General features: G+C 46.3%; 2 protein-coding genes across 7 annotated transcripts in view; one reads left to right on the top strand and one right to left on the bottom strand.

Annotated features, from left to right (window-relative positions):
- The window catches only part of FAH (fumarylacetoacetate hydrolase), a 32,606-nt gene extending 28,759 nt beyond the window's left edge, over nucleotides 1-3,847 (top strand). For all 3 annotated transcript variants that reach the window (XM_069558995.1, XM_069558994.1, XM_069558996.1), the window contains one exon: nucleotides 3,590-3,847. In XM_069558995.1, the coding sequence (XP_069415096.1) occupies nucleotides 3,590-3,669 (80 nt within the window). In that variant the 3' untranslated portion in view covers nucleotides 3,670-3,847. The remainder of the gene's footprint in view (nucleotides 1-3,589) is intronic.
- Nucleotides 3,848-13,599: 9,752 nt separating this feature from the next.
- CTXND1 (cortexin domain containing 1) overlaps nucleotides 13,600-24,068 on the bottom strand; it is a 48,397-nt gene continuing 37,928 nt past the window's right edge. For 2 of the 4 annotated variants that reach the window (XM_069558997.1, XM_069558999.1), the window contains exons 2-3: nucleotides 18,304-18,444; nucleotides 13,600-18,087 (exon numbers count right to left, since the gene is read on the bottom strand). In XM_069558997.1, the coding sequence (XP_069415098.1) occupies nucleotides 17,846-18,025 (180 nt within the window). In that variant the 5' untranslated portion in view covers nucleotides 18,026-18,087; nucleotides 18,304-18,444 and the 3' untranslated portion in view covers nucleotides 13,600-17,845. Of the gene's footprint in view, nucleotides 18,135-18,303; nucleotides 18,532-24,068 lie in introns of those variants that run through there. The other 2 variants (XM_069559001.1, XM_069559000.1) reach the window with 2 other exon arrangements.

The raw sequence follows: 24,068 nt of genomic DNA on the forward strand, positions 1-24,068 counted from the left end.
AGGGATCTTCCCAACTCAGGGATCAAACCCAGGTCTCCTGCATTGCAGGTGGATTCTTTACCATCTGGGCCACCAGGGAAGCCCCAGGCAGAGGGTCAGTCTCCAGGAAAAAGCCAGTGAGATCAGCATGACTGGGCTGATATCCCAGAGGAGATGAGCACACTTTTCCCTTCTGTGTCCACGGTTGATGGAACCTAACTCAGTGAGGTCAGGGAGCTGCCTTCCCGCTCTGCCCAGGTCTCGGTGACACGCTCTGACTTGGGTGTGGACTTTCCTCACTCTCTGGCCTCTCTGGGCCCCTGGTCCCTGCCTGGATACACCTGCCCCCAGCTTCTCCTCCCTGGCCTGGAGAGTAGCAGCCTGAGGGCCCAGAGAGAGTCCAGGGTGCAGAGCATCACTTCCATCCTCAGGGGCATGGTCTTTCGGGGACATTTGGCATCATCTGGAGCCAGTTTTGGCCGACTCTGAAGGGCAGCCAGGGATGCTGCTAGACATCCCAAGTGCACAGGACAGCCTGCCTTGAGAATCATCCATCCAGCTCAAACTGTCACTAGTCACTAAGGTTCAGAAACCCAGCTCAGCATCTGCCCTCCAGCTATAAGATGGGGAGGAAGTGGCTGGCTCTCCTACCAGGATGTCATTGTGTATCTGTGCTTAAGGAAGCAGGCAGTGCCATTTGCTGGGAGGGTTGGTGCTGTTGTGCCCGGGCAAGAAGGAGCCATGTGACTGACAGTGCCCAGCGTTGAGGGTGGGGAGGAGAAAGACACTCCATCAGTGTCTGCAGCTCTCCAGGAAGAAGGCTCTTCAAAAATATTGCCTCTTGGAGTGACTTGTCTTGATAGATGATTGATGCATTTCTGCCAGGTTTGGCTTTAATAGGCTTTTTTCCACCCCCTGGGGACACAAATGTTTCTGAGCATCAAGATTCAAAAGTGACTGATGGAAAAATAATGAAACTGAGCAACAGAATAGGCAAGGATATTGCTCTGGACCAAAAGTGACCCTGAGTGTTAGGGGATAGTGCTGGGGTGGCCAGGATGTCCTCAGGGATGCCAGGGACAGTGAGGGACAGGTTTGGGGGTATTGCTGTGGGTCCACTTGTCCATCTTCGCAGAGAAGGCCAGCAGTGGGAGTAGCCCACACAGGGAGGATGAGGTGGCTGGCCAGGCAGGAGACGGGAGGTGGGAGGAGACAGGCTGGGTCAGCAGGGCACAGGTGGCTGTGCAGACTGTGCCCAGACTCACTGGGAGGGCTTTTTGGGGATGTCCTTTCATTCCAATCCCAAAGAAAGGCAATGCCAAAGAATGCTCAAACTACTGCACAATTGCACTCATCTCACACGCTAGTAAAGTAATGCTTGAAATTCTCCAAGCCAGGCTTCAGCAATACGAGAACTGTGAACTTCCAGATGTTCAAGCTGGTTTTAGAAAAGGCAGAGGAACCAGAGATCAAATTGCCAACATCCACTGGATCATCGAAAAAGAAAGAGAGTTCCAGAAAAACATGTATTTCTGCTTTCTTGACTATGCCAAAGCCTTGACTGTGTGGATCACAATAAACTGTGGGAAATTCTGAAGGAGATGGGAATACCAGACCACCTGACCTGCCTCTTGAGAAATCTGTATGCAGGTCAGGAAGCAACAGCTAGAACTGGACATGGAACAACAGACTGGTTCCAAATAGGAAAAGAAGTACATCGAGGCTGTATATTGTCACTCTGCTTATTTAACTTAAATGCAGAGTACATTATAAGAAATGCTGGGCTGGAGAAAGCACAAGCTGGAATCAAGACTGCTAGGAGAAATATCAATAACTTCAGATATGCAGATGACACCACCCTTATGGCAGAAAGTGAAGAGGAGCTAAAAAGCCTCTTGATGGAAGTGAAAGAGGAGAGTGAAAAAGTTGACTTAAAGCTCAACATTCAGAAAACGAAGATCATGGTATCTGGTCCCATCACTTCAGGGCAAATAGATGGGGAAACAGTGGAAACAGTGTCAGACTTTATTTTGGAGGGCTCCAAAATCACTGCAGATGGTGATTGCAGCCATGAAATCAAAAGACGCTTACTCCTTGGAAGGAAAGTTATGACCAACCGAGATAGCATATTAAAAAGCAGAGACATTTCTTTGCCAACAAAGGTCTGTCTAGTCAAGGCTATGGTTTTTCCAGTGGTCATCTATGGGTATGAGAGTTGGACTATGAAGAAAGCTGAGCTCCGAAGAATTGACGCTTTTGAACTGTAGTGTTGGAGAAGACTCTTGAGAGTCCCTTGGACTTCAAGGAGATCAAACCAGTCCATCCTAATGGAGATCAGTCCTGGGTGTTTGTTGGAAGGACTGATGTTGAAGCTGAAACTCCAATACTTTGGTCACCTGATGCAAAGAACTGACTCATTGGAAAAGACTCTGATGCTGGGAAAGATTGAGGGCATGAGGAGAAGGGAACGGCAGAGGATGAGATGGTTGGATGGCATCACCGACTTGATGGACATGGATTTGGGTGGACTCCGGGAGTTGGTGATGGACAGGGAGGCCTGGCATGCTGCGGTTCATGGGGTTGCAGAGAGTCAGACGTGACTGAGTAACTGAACTGAACTGAGCTGACCCATCTCCCCAGGCTGCCTTCGATCTCATGCTATTTCCTCTGTTGAGCATGTCCTTTACATTGTCCCCCTCCTGGCGAACTCCTACCCACCCATCAAGCCCCCACTCAGGTGGGGTTCCCACCAGCAGCGAGCTCCCTCCTTTATTCTCCTGTGTCCTCCGCACTGCTCTCCCAGCACCTCATAGAGTTTTCTACTCTAAGTCATATTAGTTGGGCAGCTCCTGCTGAACGGACCCTTCTCAGGTACAGGGACAAGGGCCTCCTGCTGTCTGCCTTTCTGGAATTGATTGAATTTGTTAAACATCTGCTCTGGGAGAGGTGTCATGCTGGGGCTTCACCCAAGTGCGTCATTAAATCCTCACCACGCCGAGAGGAAAGGATTGCTGTTCCCATTTGTAGACAAGGGAGTAACTGAACTCAGAGGTTAAACACCTGCCCCCAGACCCCAGCTTATAATTCTCCTAGTAGCTGACATTGAGCATTCGCCCTGGGCCAAGTACTTCTGGGAGTTCTCTGTGTATTAACTCACGTCATCTTTGGAATAGTCTTGCTCAGTGGGTACTATCATTAGATCCATTTCACAGATGTGGAAACTGAGTTCCCAGGAGACCCAAGTAGGTAGAGGAGCCAGACTTTGAACCCTGGCCTCAGGCTAATTAGCAGACCTAATTAGGATTTGAACTCAGACTCACATAGGGCGAGTTGACCTCTGTTTCTTCCTTCACCTCTCAGGAGAGCCATCGCTCCATCCTTGCACTACTTTCTGGGGTCCCCACACTGGGATGGGCCTGGAGTTCCATCCTGGTGTTCTGCCCAGGTCCTGGGGAGGGTAGTTTTCTGTCGAATATACCTATTTATCATCCTGATGGTGCCTTTCTGCCCTGGGCCCAGCCGTGTGCTGACCAGTGCTGTGGCTGCCTGGGCGTTGGTTCCCTGAGCTTGGCGGCTCTGTGGCTGACCCCCTGTCCTCTCTCTGTTGCAGGGCACTGCCAGGGGGATGGGTACCGCATTGGCTTCGGCCAGTGTGCGGGGAAAGTGCTGCCTGCCCTCTCGGTCGCCTGAGGTCCTCTCTGCTCTCCCAGAAACACCAGACTGGCACACCGCCCCCTACACCTCCCTGGGGGGACCAGGGGGCCCCCACTGTGGCTGTGGGCCTGGTTCTTCACTCAGTAATAAAGCTGTTGTGCTCCGTCTTCATGCTCTGAGCCTGGCATGGCTGTGCACAATGCCTACTCATGTTCTTGGTTTGTTTTTGTTCTGTTATTTCGTTTGTTTGCTTTTTTTTTTTTTTTTTTACAGCCACACCATAGGCATGCAGAATTTCCCATCGCAGGGACTGAACCCATGCCCCCTGCATTGGAAGCTTGGAGTCTTAACCACTGGACTACCAGGAAGTCCTTGTGTTCTTGGTTTGACTTGGTGGGTCAAGGTGTGTACTGCTTCCTTGAGAGGCATTCTTTAACTTGTTTTTTGGTTTTTATTAGTGAGAGTGAGGTTCTGATGTTTTTCATCAGACATCCTGGGCCTCCTGGTATTTTCCGGAATATGGGAAAATAATGACACTTGTATTGGTGAAGAATTCTCCAAAGAAACAGAACCTACAGGAGATTTATAGGGAGAGAGGTTTATTTCAAGGAACTGGCTCAGGTGATTGGCCTTCCCAGGTGGCACTGTTGGTAAAGCACCTGCGTACCAACGCAGGAGACAGACGAGACATGGGTTTGATCCCTGGGTCATGAAGATGCCCTGGAGTAGGGCATGACAACCTACTCCAGGATTCTTGCCTGGAGAATCCCATGGACAGAGAAGCCTAGTGGGTCCATAGGATCGCAAAGAGTTGGGCACAACTGAAGCAACTTAGCGTGCACATGTGTGATTGTGGAAAGTCCAAAATCTGCAGGGTAAGGGTGGGTTGGGCAGCCCAAGCCTCAGGGAAGAGCTGCAGTGTGAGTCTGAAGGTATCCCCTGCAGAGTCCCTCCTCTTCCAGGGAGAGCAGGCCTTCTTCTCTTGAGGCTTCAGCTGACTAGATGAGGCCCACCCATATTAGAGAGGGTAATCTGCTTTACTCAAAAGTCACTGACTTCAGTGTTAATCTCATATGAAAAATACTTTCACAGCCACATCTAGACTAATACTGGACCAAATTTCTGGGTACTATGGCTCAGCCAAGTTGACACACAGAACATTTGTGGAGTCCTATCCCAAGGTCACAGGTGCGAGGTCTTATACCAAGGCCACAGACATGGAGCCCAGCACCAAGGTCATCTCTGGAACTGACTGAACCCCCTAGCCAAGGTTGCCGTGAGTCGCCCTGATCCTTACCGGCTAGCTCCCTGACTGGTAAAAATACCCACCCTAACCAATCACCTAATGCCACCCTTCCAGCAGGAATTTTCCTTGTCTTGAGACTATAAAAGTTGGCTACTGACCCATGAAAATGGCCGGCTCTCCCTTGAGCCAGCCCGCCGTTCTAACAGCATCCCGTGGGGTCTCCCTGGCCTGTCAGGAGGTCAGCCTGCTGTGCTTGCAGAGCTCACATCATCTCTGCTCTTTGTTCTTAATAAACTCGCTTCTTTCTGAAATGCTCTGTGTCTGGAAATTCTTTTCTGACCTAAGCTTAGACAGATTGTATTCATAGGTCCACCTCTGCCTGGCCAAGAATATACGTGGAGATTCACTTATGTCTCAGTATTTAAGAGAAATGAGTGAAGCCACAAACTATTAAATACTCTTTATTCTTCTCCCTTGGCCTACATGTTTTCATAATTACAAAACAAAAATATTTGCGAAGCTATGGTTTTTATATGATTGAAAATTCACCAAATATCAACGATAAATGAATATAATTATCATTGCCCTTGAAGAATATTAATGAGATGGCGACTGTGGGATGAGCACTAAAGATGTATGAATTCATGAATTGCTATATCAATATTTTTAAAATAAAATTTTATTATTTAAGTTAGTTTTTCTTGCCTTAATTTCATTAGAATCACTAGTTATACTCTCTTAAGCTATTCACATAATTTGGGTTTTATTGACAGACTAATATAAATGATACAGTAAATTAAGTTACACTCAAAGTGTATGAAATGTAAATATTTTCAACACCTTAATGTTAAAAATGGAAACATTTATATTAATTTCCAGTTATTCTTTTTTAAAAGATTTTTTGATGGGGACCATATTAAAGTCTTTATTGAATTTGTTACAATAAAGCGTGTGTTTCATGCTTTGGTTCTTTGGACCTGAGGCATGTGGAATCTTAGCTCCCTGACCAGGGATTGAACCCGCAGCTCCTTCATTGGAAGGAGAAGTCTTAACCACTGGACCACCAGGGAAGGCTTCAATAATTTTTCTTTGACATTCAAAATTATCTGTTAAAATTAAAAGGTAAGATACAAATTATAATTAAAGAACATTAACATCAAATTTATTTAAATCAAGTTGAAATGTTTAAATTTATTTTTAATTCAATTAAATCCTACTAAATACCTGTTATAAAAATAAAACTATTTACAATCCTAGTGTTCAGGGTCATCTGGTTGCAAAGTAAAGAGTTAGTATCACTCTCTGTTTATTTTATATAAATTAATATGAATTAGGTGACATTGCAAAATGAGCCCTAATTGCCATGTGCAACTGTTGTGGATGCCACGTCAGAACCACACATTGAAAAACAAGGAAATGAAGTTAGGGTAGGACTGAGAAATGACGCTGGGCAATCACCAGCTGCATTCATGCTGTAGGAAGTCATTAATGACCATCAGATTCTCTTTCCACAGTGCTTCTGCTGCCCTGCGCCCCCTGCAGGAGGGCGGAAGTGTCCATCGAGAGCGCTGGCACTGACCCACCACACAGCTGTGTGGCATTCACACGGCGCTCTTGTTTTGAGGGCATAACCCGGAGGTGTGAAGAGATGTTTCCCTGGGGCTTGAGTCCCAAGGAGATAGGGGCCCATGTGTTCTTTTTTTTTTTTTTTTTTTTTCACTTTCTGGCCACACCACTTGGCATGTGAAATCAGTTCCCCGACCAGGGATGGAACTATTGTCCCCTGCAGTGAAAGCGCAGAGCCTTAACCACTGGACCGCCAGTGAAGTCCCCCCATGTGCTCTTGAGTACATTCATTTGTGTGTGTGTTTGTGAGAGGCCCTCTGGAGCATGGATCCCAGGGAAAGCCTACCTCCTCCCCAGGCCTACAGGCAATATTGTGCCTTTACCCACACTGTCTCAGATATCTTTTTGTGTAAATGAAGACACTTGAGGACTTCCCTGGTGGTCTGTGGTTAAGACTTCTTCCAATGAAGGGGTGTGGGTTTGATCCCTGGTTGGGGAATGAGGATCCCACATGCCTTATGGCCAAAAAGACAAAAACATGAAACAGAAGCAATATTGCAGCAAATTCAACGAAGACCTTGAAAATGGTCCACATCAAAAAAACCTTTAGATGAAGAGACTTGTTCATTTCACATAACTAGAGAGTGGTAGAACGGAGACGACTCCACAGGTTTGGACATCTAGGGCTAATTTTGAAACAGTGGTTGGAACCTTGATTTTGATCCTTGGAAGTTAACTTCTCAAGGCAGGGTTGTGCTTGACTTTGTGTTCAAACCCCTTTACACAGGTTGTTGTTTAATGACTTCAGTTGTGTCAGACTCTTTGCGGCCCCATGGACTATAGCCCACTGCTCCTCTGTCGATGGGATTTCCCAGGCAAGAGTACTGGAACAGCTTGCCATGCCCTCCTCCAGGGGATCTTCCTGACCCAGGATTCAAGCCTGCATCTTCTGCATTGGCAGGCGGGTTCTTTATCACTGAGCCACCAGGGAAACCCAGCACAGTAGCTGCTCATAAACATGCGTGGCATTGCATCACAAAGTTACCCATCTCATCACTATGAGCTCAGTATGAAGCTCTTCCAAGTTATATTACAGCTGCATTTGGTAATCCAAGAGAAGGAAAAGGGCTTCCCAGGTGGTGCAGTGGTAAAGAATCCAGCTGCCAATGCAGGAGATGAGATTTGGGTTTGATCTCTGGGTCAAGAAGATCTTCTGGAGAAGGGAGTGGCAACTCACTCCAGTATTCTTGTCTGGGAAATCCCATGGACAGAGGAGCCTGTTGGGCTACAGTCCATGAGGTCACAGAGAGCTGGACACGACTGAGTATCTGAGCAGAGCAGAGAAAGAAAAAACCGTGTGTTTAAGGGTGGTCACTGCAGCACTCCTGATGTAGTCCAAGTTTCAGCCCTGTGGGTGTCATCCCATCACAGCCCTGTGGAGTCATGCTTTCCTTAGTGTCTGTTCATAGGAAGCCAGAGTCCCCATTCCATCTTCAAGGTGACACCCAATGTTTCCCCGCTTAATGGACTGACTGATATGAAATGGGGCTGACTTGTAATATTTGTTGTTGTTTAGTTGCTCAGTCATGCTGACTCATTTGTGATGCCATAAACTGTAGCCTGCCAGGCTCCTCTGTCCATGGGATTTCCCTTCCAGGAATACTGGAATGGGTAGCCATTCCCTTTTCCAGGGGATCTTCCTGACCCAGGGATCAAACACTCATCTCCTGCATTTGCAGGTGGATTCTTTACCACTGAGCCGCCTGGGAACCCCCACAGAAACAATACAAGAATGCAAAAACCAGATTTAGCACTACAATATTTTACGACAGTAGAAGGTAGCTGGAGATTCTACATGCTATCAAACGATATGATACATGACCCCTAGGGGAGGAGTATAATTACTGGGAGGAGGCGTGGATTAATCAGCTGCTTCTCTGTGTAGTCAGGCTGAAGGATTCTGAGTTCCCTGGTCCCTCTTAATGACTGTATTAGGCCAGAGGACACCCCTTTTCTTGGAGCAGTGAGCACAACAGAACCTAGTGAGGTCACCCTGTTCTTGGTGCAGAAGGGAGGAGAGAGAGTGGACCAAACGTCATAAGAAGCCTGAGAGGCATCAGTGACTGACACTGATCCCCTCTCCCAGATAGTTACAGTTTGAAAGTTGGTTCAGAAGCTCTCGCTGGGCCATGCCTACGATCTGCTGGCAGGAAGAGCATCCGGGGCTCCATGCAGGTTCCTCTCCCTCTGTTCCTCCAGCCCTGCTGGTCATCCTTCCCTGTCCTGCTGTGTCTTGGGAGGAGGAAGACCTCCATGGATGACGTCACCCAGGCGCCCGCCCTCTGGCTTCTGCCTGGGCTTTGGTCAAGGGGGCACAGGCTGAGGGTGGAATGTAAGAGGAGAAAGAAGGCAGGGGCACCCACGCCCCTCACTCCTTCCCTGCTGGGCTAGGGTTTGGGTGGCTCTGTGCCAGCATCTCCCTGCCTACCTGTGGCTCAATAACATTTGCTTGTTTCTGGTTCCACTGTTCCTTCCCTAAGCAAGAGCTGCCAGTGGCTTCTCGTGGTCATCAACCCTGAACTAGCCACCATCCTTTCTCTCTCTCTTTTATTTATATTTTCAACATTTTTTATTGAAAAATAGTTGGTTTACCAGGTTGTGTTTAATTTCTGCTGTATAGCAAAGTGACTGTTACACATATACATGTGTGTGTATATATATATTGTTTTTCATCCTGATTTATTACAATCTACTGAGTATAGTTCCCTGTGCTATACAGTAGGACCTTTTTGCTTATCCATCCTATAGATTTTAGTTTGCACCTGCTAATCCCAAACTCCCAGCTCTTCCCTCCCCTATTCTCTCTCCCACAAGAGAGATTCTTGGCAACCACAAGCCTGTTCTCTATGTCTGCAAGTCTGTTTCTGTTTTGTAGATATGTTCATTTGTGTTGCATTTTTAAACCCTGCCTACATTTTCGAAAATAGTCCCTAAATTAGACCCTCTTCAATCAATCAAACCCTCTTCAGTTGCTTCCTGACTAATAAAGCCATTGGTACCAGGAGTGGCGTCAGGAAACAGGCTCTGAAAATAACATGCTGGAACTGGGTTTCTTGCATATTAGATGACCACAGAGTAACCTCCTGACTGGGGGGGGGGCAGGACATAAATATTCTATATTGTGTAATGCTATCAGTTATTGGCGTATTATCAGTGTTGGCATAGGATGGAGTGCAGGTTGAGAGTAAAACACTAGGAGAAGAGTTATTGGTGGGACTTCCCTAGTGGTCCCCTGGCTAAGGCTCTGTGCTCCAAATGCAGGGAGCCCACGTTCGATCCCTGGTCAGGAAACCAGATCACACAAGCCACAACTAAAGATTCCACACGCCACAGTGAAGACTGAAGACCCCGTGTGCAGCAATAAGACCTGGCACAGCTAAATAGATGAACAAATATTCTTTGAAAAATCACTGGCCCTTAGTTGCTAGGGGAATAGTGATGATTACACGGATTCTAGGATGGGTGGGCTGCTCTTGATTGCCCTGAAGAGTTTGCAGAAAGAGGAAGATAAACTCCAAGTCTTGAATTCATGACTGGAGTGTCAGATGGAGAAGCAGAAGGCATGCATGCAGTGGTAAAGTGACTTTCCTCGGCTGTAGGACAGACGAAGGTCTGGCTTGCAGAGCTGCGGTGCCAGGGAACCGTGCAATGCCAGGTAATTGTGTGTGTCAATAAAGTCTCTTAGCTGAGGCAAGGACCTTGAAACTTGTTAAAAATGCAAATTATAGGACTTCTATTTTGCTGTACAGCAGAAATGAACACAACATAGCAAATCAACTATACTTTAAAAAGTAAACAACCCCCCCCAAAAAAATTTATAGTACTTTGTTTAACAAATTAAAGGACAGACAACAAGATCCACTGAATTAAACACTCTGGGGTTGGAGTCCAGAAACTGTGTTAGAACAAACTTTCCAAGTGATTTTGATGCACGCTAAAGTTTGAGAACCACTGTACCAGAAAGTACTTTCTGCTGCATCCCGATCAATAAAGATAATAAAAAGAGTCACCTTCGTCAGGCAGGAGGTGGTGGCACACCTTAATTGTATTCCCTCCAGGGTTTGCCCGCTCTTCTTTGTTGTATTGTGTGGGACCCCGATCATCTTGTCAACCCACTGCGCCTCACGAATGGCTGCTATACTGATGCTTGTGCTCAGTCGTGCTGTGCTGATGACATGGTGCTAACTGCCTCTGCTGAGTGGAGTGCACATGGGCGTGCCAGAAGGTGAGAGCAAACCCCTATGGACTGGCAGGAGGATTCTTTACCACGGAGCCCCCTGGGAAGCTCATCTCCAATGTATACTAACGATAATTAAAATGAACAAGTGAATATATCTCTTACTTCTTAAAATGAAAATTTTCGTTCCAAATAAAATTCGCTTATGCTGCTTCCATGGGGAAATGATTTGTTCGCACAGATCCTGCTGTCTCTTAAAGCCCACTCCCTGGAGCAATCTTTCAGGCCACATTCAACACTAGCCCTTCTGATCTGAATAGAAGATCTCCTTTCGGGTTTCTCATGACTTGGCTTCAAGTGTGTGCTCTAGTTTAACATGGAAAGTCTTCAGCAGCCATGTGTCTGTCTTTCTCTCCACCCCCCGTTTGAAGGCAGGGACCCCCAGGCACCTCTCTTCTCTGTTCTGGTGCAGAGGGGGTGCTCAGTGGCCGGGCAGTAAGGATGGCAGCCCTGTCTCTAGTTTCTGCCATCACCCTGTGTCTGGAAGACTCGATGGGTAGCAGGCACCGCCAAGGTCAGTGTGGGGCCTCTGCATGTGCCCTCCATATTGCAGAAATTTCTTGGGTTCCAGCGGCTGGGGGCATGTTGGGATATCCCCTCTTAGGTGAGAAACCTGGCTTCCTTGTGCCATCCACTATGAAGAAAGAGGCTCAGTGGTTTATGAACCTCTTTGGGGTTTTGAGCAATGTGTAGCATCTTCGTGTGTACCACTCTGCTGCATGTACTGGGTGCATCCTAAGGTTGCTATGTTTTCTTATAATTTAATTTTTATTTTTTGGCTGGAGGATAATTGCTTTGCAATGTTATATTGGTTTCTGCTGTACAACGTGAATCAGTCCTAACTATATATGTGTGTGTATATATATATTATATTCATATATATATATATATCCTCCCTCTTGAGCCTCCCTCCCACCCCCCACCCCACGCTGAGATCATCCTGTAGGCATCTGGGTCTCCTCATCTTGCATTAGTTGGCAGAGAAGGGGACCACTGAGCTGTTCAGGGCAATTTATTCCAGCATCTGAGGGGAAATGGGGACAATGTAACACAATGGGGATGAGGAAGACTGGCTGTAGAACCCAGGGCTTCACTGGAGATTCTCTAGTTACTTCTCATCCCATATCCCTATTCTGTAGGTCTAGGCTGGGGGCATGAATTTATTTACTATCTTGGGGAATGAGGTAATTAATTAGCTATCTGGAGGCATGCATTTATTTAATATCTGGAGGCATGAATTCATTTACTTATTATCTGGGGGATTAATTAATTAATTAGTTAATTATCTGGGGGCATGGATTTATTTATTTGCTATCTGGAGAGAAGAATTTATTTATTTATTATCTGGAGGCACAAATTCATTTATTTATTATCTAGGGGCTTGATTTTATTTATTTATTTATTATCTAGAGACAGGAATTTATTTATTATTTGGGGCTTGAATTTATTATCTAGAGGCATTAATTAATCAATTATCTAGGGGGGCATGGATTTATTTACTTATTTATGGTCGAGCTGTGCAGCACATGGGATCTTAGTTCCCAAACCAGGGCTCGAACCCAAACCCCCTGCATTGGAAGCTCAGAGTCTTAACCTCTGGACCACCAGAGAAGTCCCAGTGCTGGTTAGTTTCCATTTGCTCCGTTTCACTAATATATATGAACCCTGTCACCCAGAGTTCCCTGTTCTTTTGCTTCTGTTGTTTTTGGCTGCTGGGACAGGAGACTAGAGGGCAGAGGGTGAGAATCTTATTCTTTTCCCACCAAGCTGCACTTTGATTGGCTGCCTGTAGCCATGGCTTTGGTTGGGGGGGAGTCCTCTTCCAGTAGCTTCTGGGGACAACCTCTCCTCCTTTTTTCTGGATAAAGTGGTGATGGACTTGCACTGTGGATCATCCATGGGTATTTTGTCCCCTTCTTTTGTTTCCCTTGACTCTGACAACCTCTAAATATTCCATCATTAAACTGTCTTCATGGAATGCTTTGGGGGTACATCTCTCTCCTGCTAGGATTCTGAGTGATACAGGTCCCCAAGACAAACTCCTCAGCATGGAGGAAGTATCTTAGCCAGCAATGACCAAGGACCTATGGATTCAGGGCTGACATAGCTGAGGCTGTCTGTCCTTTTGGACACAGCCAGCCTGGTGTACTGTTTGGACGGAATGACTGGGTATGTGAACGTGGACCAGGGAGCTCGGCTCAAGTGCCTCTCAGCAGACTGGGCCATAAGCAAAGAGGGCACTGCAGGCTGTCCTCCTTCACACACGCAGGACTGTGGATGTGGAAACACACTTGTGGACACGCCAGGCTTTGAAATCTCCCCACCTGATGTTTCGAAGCAGAACCAGCTCCTTTTGGATTGGGTTAGCCTCAAATTCTGTGGCAGTTTTACAGGAGAGGGAGTCATGGGTGTTTCAATTCCATAAGAAGGGACTTCCCTGGTGGACCTGTGGCTAAAACTCTGCACATCCAGTGCAGTGGGGAAGGTTCCATCCCTGATCCTGCTTGCAGCATGGCATGGCCACCCCCATTGCTGCTAAAAAAAAGAGTAGCAATTCAATAAGAACATGTAGATATTTGAGCAACTAACTGGAAAAAACGAAACAGAGTTGATGGAAATTGATAGACCAGGCGGGTAAAACTAGTGTCCTCTTAGTCATACCAGCCTGTCTGAGCATTCTCAGGGCTCATGTTTCTGCTAGGGACCGTCACTGGTTTCTTGCTTCTGCTGTTTTTCTCTACATCACCCTAGCGTGACATCCCTTTCCAGATAACATTCCTTCACATCACCCACTTCCCAGATATCTTTTTCCCCAGATGTCTTTATTCCCCCACAAACACCACAGCCACAAGGTGGATTGTGTATCAGACTTTATTGAAAGTTTGCGGTAACAGGAAGGGACTGGAGCAGAGCACAGAACAGGCAACAACTTAAAATCAACCACCAAACACTACTGTCTGGAGACCCCATCACCTATACCCTGCAAGGGGACTTTTTCTCTGATCATATTTTGCCTTAAATCCTGGGTTGAGGTCAACACCTCTTTCTCTCTGATGCTTTTCATTTTCTCTCTGCCAGCTTCCAGTCTTCAAAAATTCTCTCCATTTCTTTTGCTGAACAGTTTACCTCTCCATCCCAAGCCCTAACTTCATCTCAGCCAGCTACAAACTGGCTAAGATGCTCTGATGACAAAGGACCATCTCCTCCATCCTTTAGCAGCTAAAGCAACAACAAAAGCTTGACTTTTCAGTTGGGTTTTCCCTTATTATGATCAAATATTTAGATGGCTTTCCTTCCTCCATGTGTCTCTAAGGTGCAGCAGCTGTCATTTAAAATTTATTATCCACCATCTTGAGTAAGCCCCAGGGTTCATCATATCTGTCTTAAGCTTTCTTTCTTTATTTTTATTTTGCAACATGTATACTAGGGAAAAATGAAAGCAATCCAAATACTTAACAACAGGATTCTGGATAACTATGCACGTGCACGAGATGGTACGGTTTATAGCCACTAACATGATAAACAGAAGACTGTAGCAGGAACATGCTTGTGGAGAAATGTTATGAGATACTGATGAAAATGTTGTAATAGAAGGCTTTTATGAAAAAATATATTTTGCATGTGGACAAATATGAGAAGGGAACACAAGGACATACAATGGAAATCACTACTATCTGGAGGCTTAGAATAGGAGTGATTTTGAAATTTTCCATCTTTTGCTGAAATGTTATTATTTCCCTTTGCCACCAAAAAAGTCACAAGAGATAGGGTGGGAAATATTAGCAACTCTAGGAGTGAGAAAGAAATAAGTGAGACCAGAGGACCCCCAGGGCAGTGCTTCTCAAACTAATTGATCATATCCTTCTCTAAAAACATATTGAAGCATTTAATTAATGTGTGTGCATGCTCAGTCACGTCCGACTTTTTGTGACCCCCTGGAGTGTAGCCTGCGAGGCTCCTCTGTCCATGGGATTCTCCAGGCAAGAACACTAGAGTGGGTTGCCATTTCCCCTTCCAGGGGATCTTCCCAATTCAGGGAAAGAACTTGAGTTTCCTGCATTGGCAGGAGGATGCTTTGCCACTGTGCCACCTGGGAAGCTCACGTTTGTGCATAGAAATCACTCAGTGGATCTTGCTAAGAGATTTCTGGGCCCCACCTGCAGAGCTTAGAGTTCTGGAGGTCTGGAGTGGGGGTCCATGATTTTGGATTTCTAGCAAGTTCCTCATTGTTGCAGGTGCTATTTGTCCTTCATCAGGGTTTGAGTACTACAGCCCTCAGGCACCTGTTGTTCATTCCTTAGAGCTCTAAAATATCTCGAAGTGAGGTCTTCAAGACCTCTGGTTCCTCAGGATCTTTGCCGATTGGGAGTTGGTTCTGATTGGCACTGTAAATCCATGCTGATGAGCTTTGCACAGAAGTGCTTGGTGTCTCTGAGGTAGGCTGCGGAGTGAAGGCTGCTGCTGGGCCTGAGGCAATGCACAGGGTCCTTGCTCTAGATTGTTCCCTCAGACGGAGCCTCCAATGCATTTCAGTCCACTGCCTTTGCCAGCTGTCCCTTACTGCATCCCACACAGTGGAGGGTGGCATGGGGAACAGCTGGAAATGCCCTGGAATGCCACCTGAACAGCGGTGCCCTTGTTCACTTTCAAGGTGGTCGCCTAGTGGTGATGGTGCTTTGGAAAGCTATTTCCCAGGTGAGCCGGGATGGGGTGGTACTGATGGCGGGGATGCGGGTGATGGGAAGGGAGCCTTGAGCTTCTTCCCAGCTGCAGGGCACTTCTGAGGCAGATGGCAGGAATGCCTTAGAGGCATAAAATAAATACCTTCAGAATCATGGGGTGTTCAGGTGGTCTCATTTACCTTTATATTGTGTTTGCAGGATTACTGATGACAATGATGATTACGTAAATTAGTAGACACCATATTCCTTGAGGTGAGGTGCTGGGTGGGAGAGGTTGCTGTGAACGTTCCTCTGACCAGGTCCTGGCTGGGAGGTCTGGCCTTTCAGAAGGGCCCTGGCAACTGAGGAAAACCCAGGGTTCCAGGTTCCTCTGAGATAGGGGAACCCAGACCCCTCATTCTCCCAGTTCAGACCCCTGGCTTCTCCTGGGGGTGGTAAAAATCAAGAAAAGACATGAATGTTTGCCCATGTTCTCTCATTTCGTCCTCACAACAACCTTGCGAGGTAGATGTTATTCCCTCATTTTACAGATGAGGAAATTAGGGATCAGAGAGGCTGAGTTATTTGGGATCACAGGGCAAGAAAGTAGAGGAGCTGGGACTCGGGACCAGGTTTGTGGACTCTGGTCCAGTATTCTTGCTGCAAGGTCGTAGATTTAGGTGATGGAGTGTGAGGGGGGTGAGAAGGGTGGGAAAAGAGGGAAAGGAGTCATTATAATCAACAACTTATTCCTTGTCTCCCCCCACGGCACATTTACATTCCAAGCACTCCCCCTCCTGCCCTTTCATTCACATGAGGCTTACACAAAACAAAAGGGCAAGGTTTTTCCTCCTCCTTTATACAACGAGGGAGGGAGGTGCAGAGAGGTAAGCTGACTTGCTCAAGGTCACACAGCCTTAGAGCGACAGACCAGAGTAGAAGCCAGGTCTTCCTGTCTGATATTCATCTCATATACTGTGTGCTCTCAAGAGGTCACTGGATGAAATAATTTCTCATGAAGAATAGTAGGGGGAAAAAAGAAACATATGACCAACAGAGATAATTATTACACCATGACCTATCCACCAATGGAATACTCTGCAGTCAGTAAAAATGACGGCTATAACCAGCCTAGACAGCATATTCAAAAGCAGAGACGTTACTTTGCCAACAAAGGTCCGTCTAGTCAAGGCTATGGTTTTTCAAGTAGTCATGTATGGATGTGAGAGTTGGCCTACAAATAAAGCTGAGCGCTGAAGAATTGATGCTTTTGAACTGTGGTGTTGGAGAAGACTCTTGAGAGTCCCTTGGACTGCAAGGAGATCCAACCAGTCCATCCTAAAGGAGATCAGTCCTGGGTGTTCATTGGAAGGACTGATGTTGAAGCTGAAACTCCAATATTTTGGCCACCTGATGCGAAGAACTGACTCACTTGAAAAGACCGTGATGCTGGGAAAGATTGAGGGCAAAAGGAGAAGGGGATGACAGAGGATGAGATGGTTGGATGGCATCACCGACTTGATGGACATGGGTTTGGGTAGACTCTGGGAGTTGGTGATGGACAGGGAGGCCTGGCGTGCTGTGGTTCATGGGGTCACAAAGAGTCGGACACAACTGAGCGACTGACCTGAACTGAAGAGAGTTTGATGACATGAGAAAGTGTTCATGCTCTATATATGAAGTGATGTAACACCATGCACACAGTTTGACTATTGAAAAATATATGTAGAAATACTGAGAGAAAATATATCAAGATGGCAGCTTTGTGGAAGTGGAATTATAAGTATTATTTTCCCCTTCTATTATTTTTCCAAACTTCTAAAATACACATTTCATTTATAACAGGAAAAAATATACCCTTTTATATTCTAGTTTTAAAAAAATATTGTTGGGAAGCAGCCGCTGTGCCTTTTGTGAATTTGAATCCATCTGCTTCCCTGGGTCACCACCCTGGCTCCACTGCCAGCCCATTGGGAAGGGGCTGGGTTTCAGGTGGATGTCTGTGCTGTGCAACCCTGGGGCTAGTACCTGTGCTACTTGGCATGATCAGGGCAAGGGTCTTCTCAAAACTGGACCACTGTTATATGATCTGTCCTGTATCCAATGCCAAATGGGGTTTGGGATCCAGGGAAGGTGACCGCCCATAGTCTCACACTGAGTCCCCAGCCTGGAACCCGGGCCTACTGACTCACGGATCTCTCATCCCCAGACTGCCTGGCCATGGTACCGCCCACAGCATCCCACACATCTCAACCTGCTGCTCCTTTGGGAGTGGACAAGGCTAAGGTGAACCTTCTCCATCCCCAGTAGCCAAATCTGTTCCCGCCTGCCTCCAGGCGCTGGCAGGCTGGTGGCCAGGGGATGGAGGTGTGTCCCGGGGCAACCTCGTCCAGGGAGCGCCAGGGTCTCGGCCCCTCCCCACTGCCCCTGCCCGCCCGCGCCTCAGTCGTCCAGGTGCTGCTCCTCCCAGGTGGATGTGGGGATGGCGCTGTAAGGGTCCATGATGACCTTGGCGCAGCGGATGATCATCACGACGAGGAACAGGCAGAGGAAGACGAAGCAGGCCAAGGTCAGTCCTTTGTCCACATCCACGTAGACGGGCTCAGGCGTGGGGTCCTCCATCTCTCAGTGGCGGCTTCGGGCTCCTCCTCTGGCGCAGGGTTGACTGGTACCATCTTCCACCCCTGCAGAAAGCCAGGGCACTGCAGATCAGAGGGTCATGCCCACTTGCCTGCGGTAGGGGTAGGGGTAGGGGTTGGGAGCAAAGCACAACCCTGGGTTCTTATACGTCCCCCTGGAGTGGAAGTTGGCTCCTTCCCCTTCCCTCTTGCACATGAGAGCTGAGACCTCGTGCCTCGTTTTCAGATGCCCACTGAGGTCTCTTCCCAGAGGGCACTCACCTGCTGGTCAGAGTGTTCACCACTTCATAAGGGCCACTGGGTGGGCATGCACCCTGGGCGTGGTTGCTTCAGGAGGGAGGAGGGGACAACCAGACATCACAGCTGGAAGCCAGAGAGAGCAGGGGCCCAAACTGGCAGCAGCTGAAACAGAACAGGACAGAAGAAGGCTGGTTACTTCCCACGACACCCAGACTTGGGCTGGATTGGCAGAAAAGTCTGGCCTGGAGAGTTCCTGCCTGGGCATCGTGGTGGGAACAGTCACACTTTACACCAATGCTTTTTTTCTTTCCGTCTCTCTTTTAAAAAATATCACATTAAAAATTGTGATAAAATAGACATAACATAAAATTTCCATGGTGACCATGGTCAAGTGCACAGTTCAGTGGCTTTAGGACATTCAAATCGCTGTGCAGCCACCACCACCATCCGTCTCCAGAGCTCTCTTCAACTTGCAAAGCTGAAACTGTGCCCATGAAACAACTGGGATGAACTGGAAGATTGGCATTGACATATGTACACTATCGATTCTGTGTATAAAATAGATAACTACTGAGAACCTATTGCACAGCACAGGGAACTCTACTCAGTGCTCCGTGGTGACCTGAATGGGAAGGAAATACAGAACAGAGGGGATACGTGTATAAGCAAGTCTGATTCTCTTAGCTGTAGAGCAGAAACTAACACAACATTGTGGAACTATATTCCAATAAACATTAATTAAAGGTAAAATAAAAATACAACTGTAAAAAATTGTTGTAAAGTATACATAATATAAAGTTTCCCAAAGTGACCACAGTGAGGTGCACAGCTCAGTGGCTTCAGGGCTGTGCTTCACAGCTGGACTCAGTCTGGCCTCTCAAACACAGACTGAAATCCTCGGCTCAGCGTCTGCCCTAAGCTAACATCAGAGACCCCGCACCAATGATAAAAGTCAGACCTTGGAAAAATTGGCTGGTGACTCTCCCCTGTCTTGTCTGGGGCCAGAACTGGGCCCTATAACCTGGCAACGTGCCCCAGAGGAAGGTTATCAGCATTTTCTGGATCCTTCGGCTGGGATGAAAGCCAAGAGCGGGGATGCAAAGAACAGATTCTTCCACCCTCCAGATGGTGTGCGTTGATTAACGTTAATTACAGGGCGGGCACACATCCCTTCCAGCCCCGCTTCCAGTGAGGACCTGACGCCCAGCGGTGATGCAGCTGAACTCAGCTACCGTTCCCTGGGAGCTGAGGGGCTAGCCTTCCCAGGGGTCTGCTCAGTGGTCCCCAGCAGAATGTAACCGTCCTTCAGCATGGAGCCTGCACAGGCCAGACACTCCATCTGCCACCTTCTTGGGGTGGCTGGAGGGAAACTTACTCCAGAATCAGGGTTTCTGATCTGGGCCAGTGAGCAACCCTGAAGGGGCAGCTGGTGGGCTGACCTGGCACAACTGTGAAAGCGAGCAGTTTTAGGGTTTGGATGTAGCAGATCCAAATGGGGGCTTCCCAGGTGGCGCTGGTGGTAATGAATCCAATGCAGGAAATGCAGGAGACACGGGTTTGATTCCTGGGTCGGGATGATCCCTTGGAGGAGGGCGTGGCAACCCACTCCAGTATTCTTGCCTGGAGAACCCCTGGACAGAGGAGCCCGGTGGGCTGCAGTCCATGGGGTTGCAGAGTTGAACATGAGACTGAGCACGTACTCTCCTAAATGCCTTATCTCCAACTGCAATCCCACTGAGTGTCAGGACTTCAGCATATGGATTTGGGGGTACAGAATGCAGTCAGAGCAGCATGTCAGTTTCTCAAGGGCAGGGTCCTAGTCTGACCAAGGGCCAACCTGCACCCAGGACAGGCCCCTGCCTTGTGGGTTCACAAGAAATGCCAGGGAAGATGCAAACTTGCTTAGCTTCTGCCCTCCAGACACTAATGGTAGGAAGGCAAGGAGACTGAAAAAGCACGTCACTTATTACTTCGGGGATAAACAACCGGCTGTACCGACAGCGTGAATTCAATCAGGTAACAAAGACCAGAGCTGATCACGTGCAGTAATCTGCTGGTTCTATAAATAGTGGCGGAGTCATTATGAAAGGTGACCCGTCAGAATGGGTTAAGTGGAAGGCATTTGCTCAGGACACAGAAGAGGCCCAGTGTCGTAACCCAACACAGATTGTGTTGTCCTGTGGGACTGCACTTGGTGGCCACTCCTTCATCAGAGCAGTTAACAGGCTTGCCAGAGGGAGATGACGAGTCTGTGCTAAGAGATGATTAAGGCCAAAAACAACTTAGGAATTTGTTTGGAAATCAGCGATTTTTAGAAGACGGCTGCTCTCGTCTCCCTATTCTAGGCTTCAGCTGCCACATTTCCAGCCTCCGGGGCAACCCTGCTCGCTTCAGACTGGCCCCCACAACTGGAACTGGCTCTGCCCAATCTATCCTGTTACTGTTCTGAAGTCAGTTTTTATATACTGAGTGGTATGTCTCAATCAAGTTTTGTATGTTCCGTGGTTTGTCTCAAGTTTGAAGTCGAGGGGAGATTCTGTAAGCAACCAAGGACCTCTGTTCAGACCTGAAGGGTGGGTATTTCCTCCATTGGCAGGCCTTGTCCCTATACTTGTGTTCCTAAGTGGACAGTTAACCAGCCCCTACATAGTCTAGTTGCTTAATATACTGGGAATGTGTGTTCAGTTGTGTCTGACTTTTTTGGGACTCCGTGGACTGTAGCTCTCCAGGCTCCTCTGTTCATGGGATTCTCCAGGCAAGAATACGAGAGTGAGTTGCCATTTCCTCCTCCAGGGGATCTTTCTGACCCAGGGATCAAACCCATGTCTCCTGTATCTCCTACACTGGCAGGCAGATTCTTTACCACTGAGCCACCTGAGAATCCCAAGTGAATATATTGTGCAGTGTTAAACACATTTTATCTTCATTTCAAAAATCTGAACATAAAGCTAGCATATACTTGAACTCTTGGTGAAATTTAAATATTAGTAAAATGGTATATCCACAAATACAGACCATAACTACTACCAGGGCTGGAAAGATGCATGGAGAGGATGGAATTCATGCAGTATTGTGGAGAGAATTTGTTATTTTCTAATATTTAAATATTTTGATTCTTACGTTGGATTTATAAAAAACATGGGCTATTTTTGTTCTATTTCCCCAGGTATGGAAAAATGCAAACAAATCAATCAAAGGTGCACAAGAACACACTGTCCAGCTACTAGAGAAGAAGCGACTCATTGGGAGGCTGTTGGAAAAATGCATCTTAGAAGGGAAAGGTAAACTAAAATGAAGGTGGAATAAGAGTATACCAGCTTTGGGCACTTTTGCAGTCAGACAGGGCTTCCCTTGTGGCTCAGATGGTAAAGAATCTGCTTGCAATGCAGGATACCTGGGTTTGATCCCGGGGTCGGGAAGATACCCTGGAAAAGGGAATGGGTACCCACTCCAGTATCCTTGCCTAGAGAACTCCATCGACAAAAGTAGCCACATAGGGAGGGGAAAGAAACTGCACAAAGATATGGAGGGTTTCATCAGCAGTCTTGCTGAGACAGTAACATCAAGATCTGAGGCATGGGACTTCACTGGTGGCCCAATGGTTAAGCCTCTGTTCTTCCAATGCAGGGGGCACAGGTTCGATCCCTGCCTGGGGAAGTTCTGCGTGTGGTGTGGTATGACAGAAAAAAATAAAAGAAGAGAGTCTGGTGCCCTTCCCAGTCTGCTGATCCACCAGGTGTGGCAGTCATAGCCTTGGTGGTGGCAAAAACAACAAGAACAGTCAGGGGAAGGGCGTCACTAAGAGACCATGAGAGGCAATGAGGGGAGAACAGGATCAAGGCTCTTCCTGTCCTTACACTAAAAGATCCGGTATTTGTGGTAACCTTAGTGAACTTCTGTTCCTTATAGAATCATTCTCAAAAAGGAAACACTACTTTCTAGTGACTCTAGATGATTCTCAAAAAGAAATCTTCAGTTCTGAAAGGCAGTAACTTGAATAGTGCCAAGAAGGGCACTAGCTTTCTACTGGTTATGAGGAACAGCTTTTTTTTTTTTTTTAATATAAAATGCTACATTGTTAAAGTGTATGTGTTGTTTGTTAGTCCTAAATTTTTTATGAAACAAAAAGATGCTTACTCCTTGGAAGGAAAGTTATGACCAACCTAGATGGCATATTAAAAAGCAGAGACATTACTGTGCCAACAAAGGTCCATCTAGTCAAGACTATGGTTTTTCCAGTGGTCATGTATGGATGTGAGAGTTGGACTGTGAAGAAAGCTGAGCGCCAATGAATTGATGCTTTTGAACTGTGGTGTTGGAGAAGACTGTTGAGAGGAGTCCCTTGGACTGCAAGGAGATCCAACCAGCCCATCCATCCCACCCATCAGTCCTGGGTGTTCATTGGAAGGACTGATGTTAAAGCTGTAAATCCTTTGGCCACCTGATGCGAACAGCTGACTCATTGGAAAAGACTGTGATGCCGGGAACGATTGAGGGCAGGAGGAGAAGGGGACAACAGAGGATGAGATGGTTGGATGGCATTATTGACTCAATGGACATGAGTTTGAGTAAACTCCCGGAGTTGGTGATGGACAGGGAGGCCTGGCGTGCTACAGTCTGTGGGATCGCAAAGAGCTGGACATGAGTGAGCAACTGAATTGAACTGAACTGAGTCCTAAATTGTATCCCAGTCTTTTGTGACCTTATGGAGTATAGTTCGACAGGCTCCTCTGTCCATCGGATTTCCCAGGCAAGAATACTGGAGTGAGCTGCCATTTCCTTCTCCAGGGAATCTTCCCCACCCAGGAATTAAACCTGTGTCTCCTGCATTGGCAGGTGGATTCTTTACCACTGAGCCACCTGGGAAGCCCAAATATAGCTATAAAACAATGTAAATGTTAAAAAAAGAATTTAAAAAATGAAAGTTACATAACAGAAAAACTTCATAAAGATAACTTGTATCTAAAATTCTACATTATTTCAATAAAAACTAGTAGAGGGAAGGTGGAACTAAATAAAAATGTAATAAAATTTTTATATCATTTGGGTAGTGTAAATATTTTAATAATTTTAATTAATTCAATAATTTGATGGAAATTTTATTTTAATACTGATAGAACAGTGTAGATTAAGATACGTGTTTGAACATTTAAAGATAACACTAGGAGAATGATATAAAATAATTGACTATTAAATTAGTTAGCTGAATAGACATTTTCATTGCCTATAGGGAATACACACTGATTTCAAATGTTTATGGAACATTTACAAAAATTGATTTGGTGTTTATTTACAAAGAAAACATCTATATATTTTAAAAAGTAGAAATTTTACAGGCTATGCTTTCTGACCACAAAAGATTAAACAAACTAACAAACCAACAAGCTATTTGATTTTAATAATGTTAAAAAATAATGATTGAGCTAATGAGAAAATTAAGCATAATTACATAATATTTAGAAAATCACTCTAATGAGAATACTACATATTGGAAGTTATGGAGTGAGGTGAGTGACAGCTGTTTATTATACTCAGGGCCCAAACCACAGCTTTCATGATTGAACAAGAATTAAATGCACAGAAAGAAGAAATAAACTGAGAACGTTATAAAAACAGCATCAAGAAATCTGGAAGATGAAATAAGTCAAATTAAAAGCAGAATTTAACAATTCACAAAACAGAGCACCAGTAGAATTAAAAATAAACCACAGAGAAAGGTCTTTATAATAGTTTGAACCTGAATAAACCTCTGGCAAAATTAATCTAGAAAAAAAGAGAAAAGACAA

This window comes from Ovis canadensis, chromosome 18 (genome assembly GCF_042477335.2).
Source record: "Ovis canadensis isolate MfBH-ARS-UI-01 breed Bighorn chromosome 18, ARS-UI_OviCan_v2, whole genome shotgun sequence".
NCBI lineage: Eukaryota > Metazoa > Chordata > Mammalia > Artiodactyla > Bovidae > Ovis > Ovis canadensis.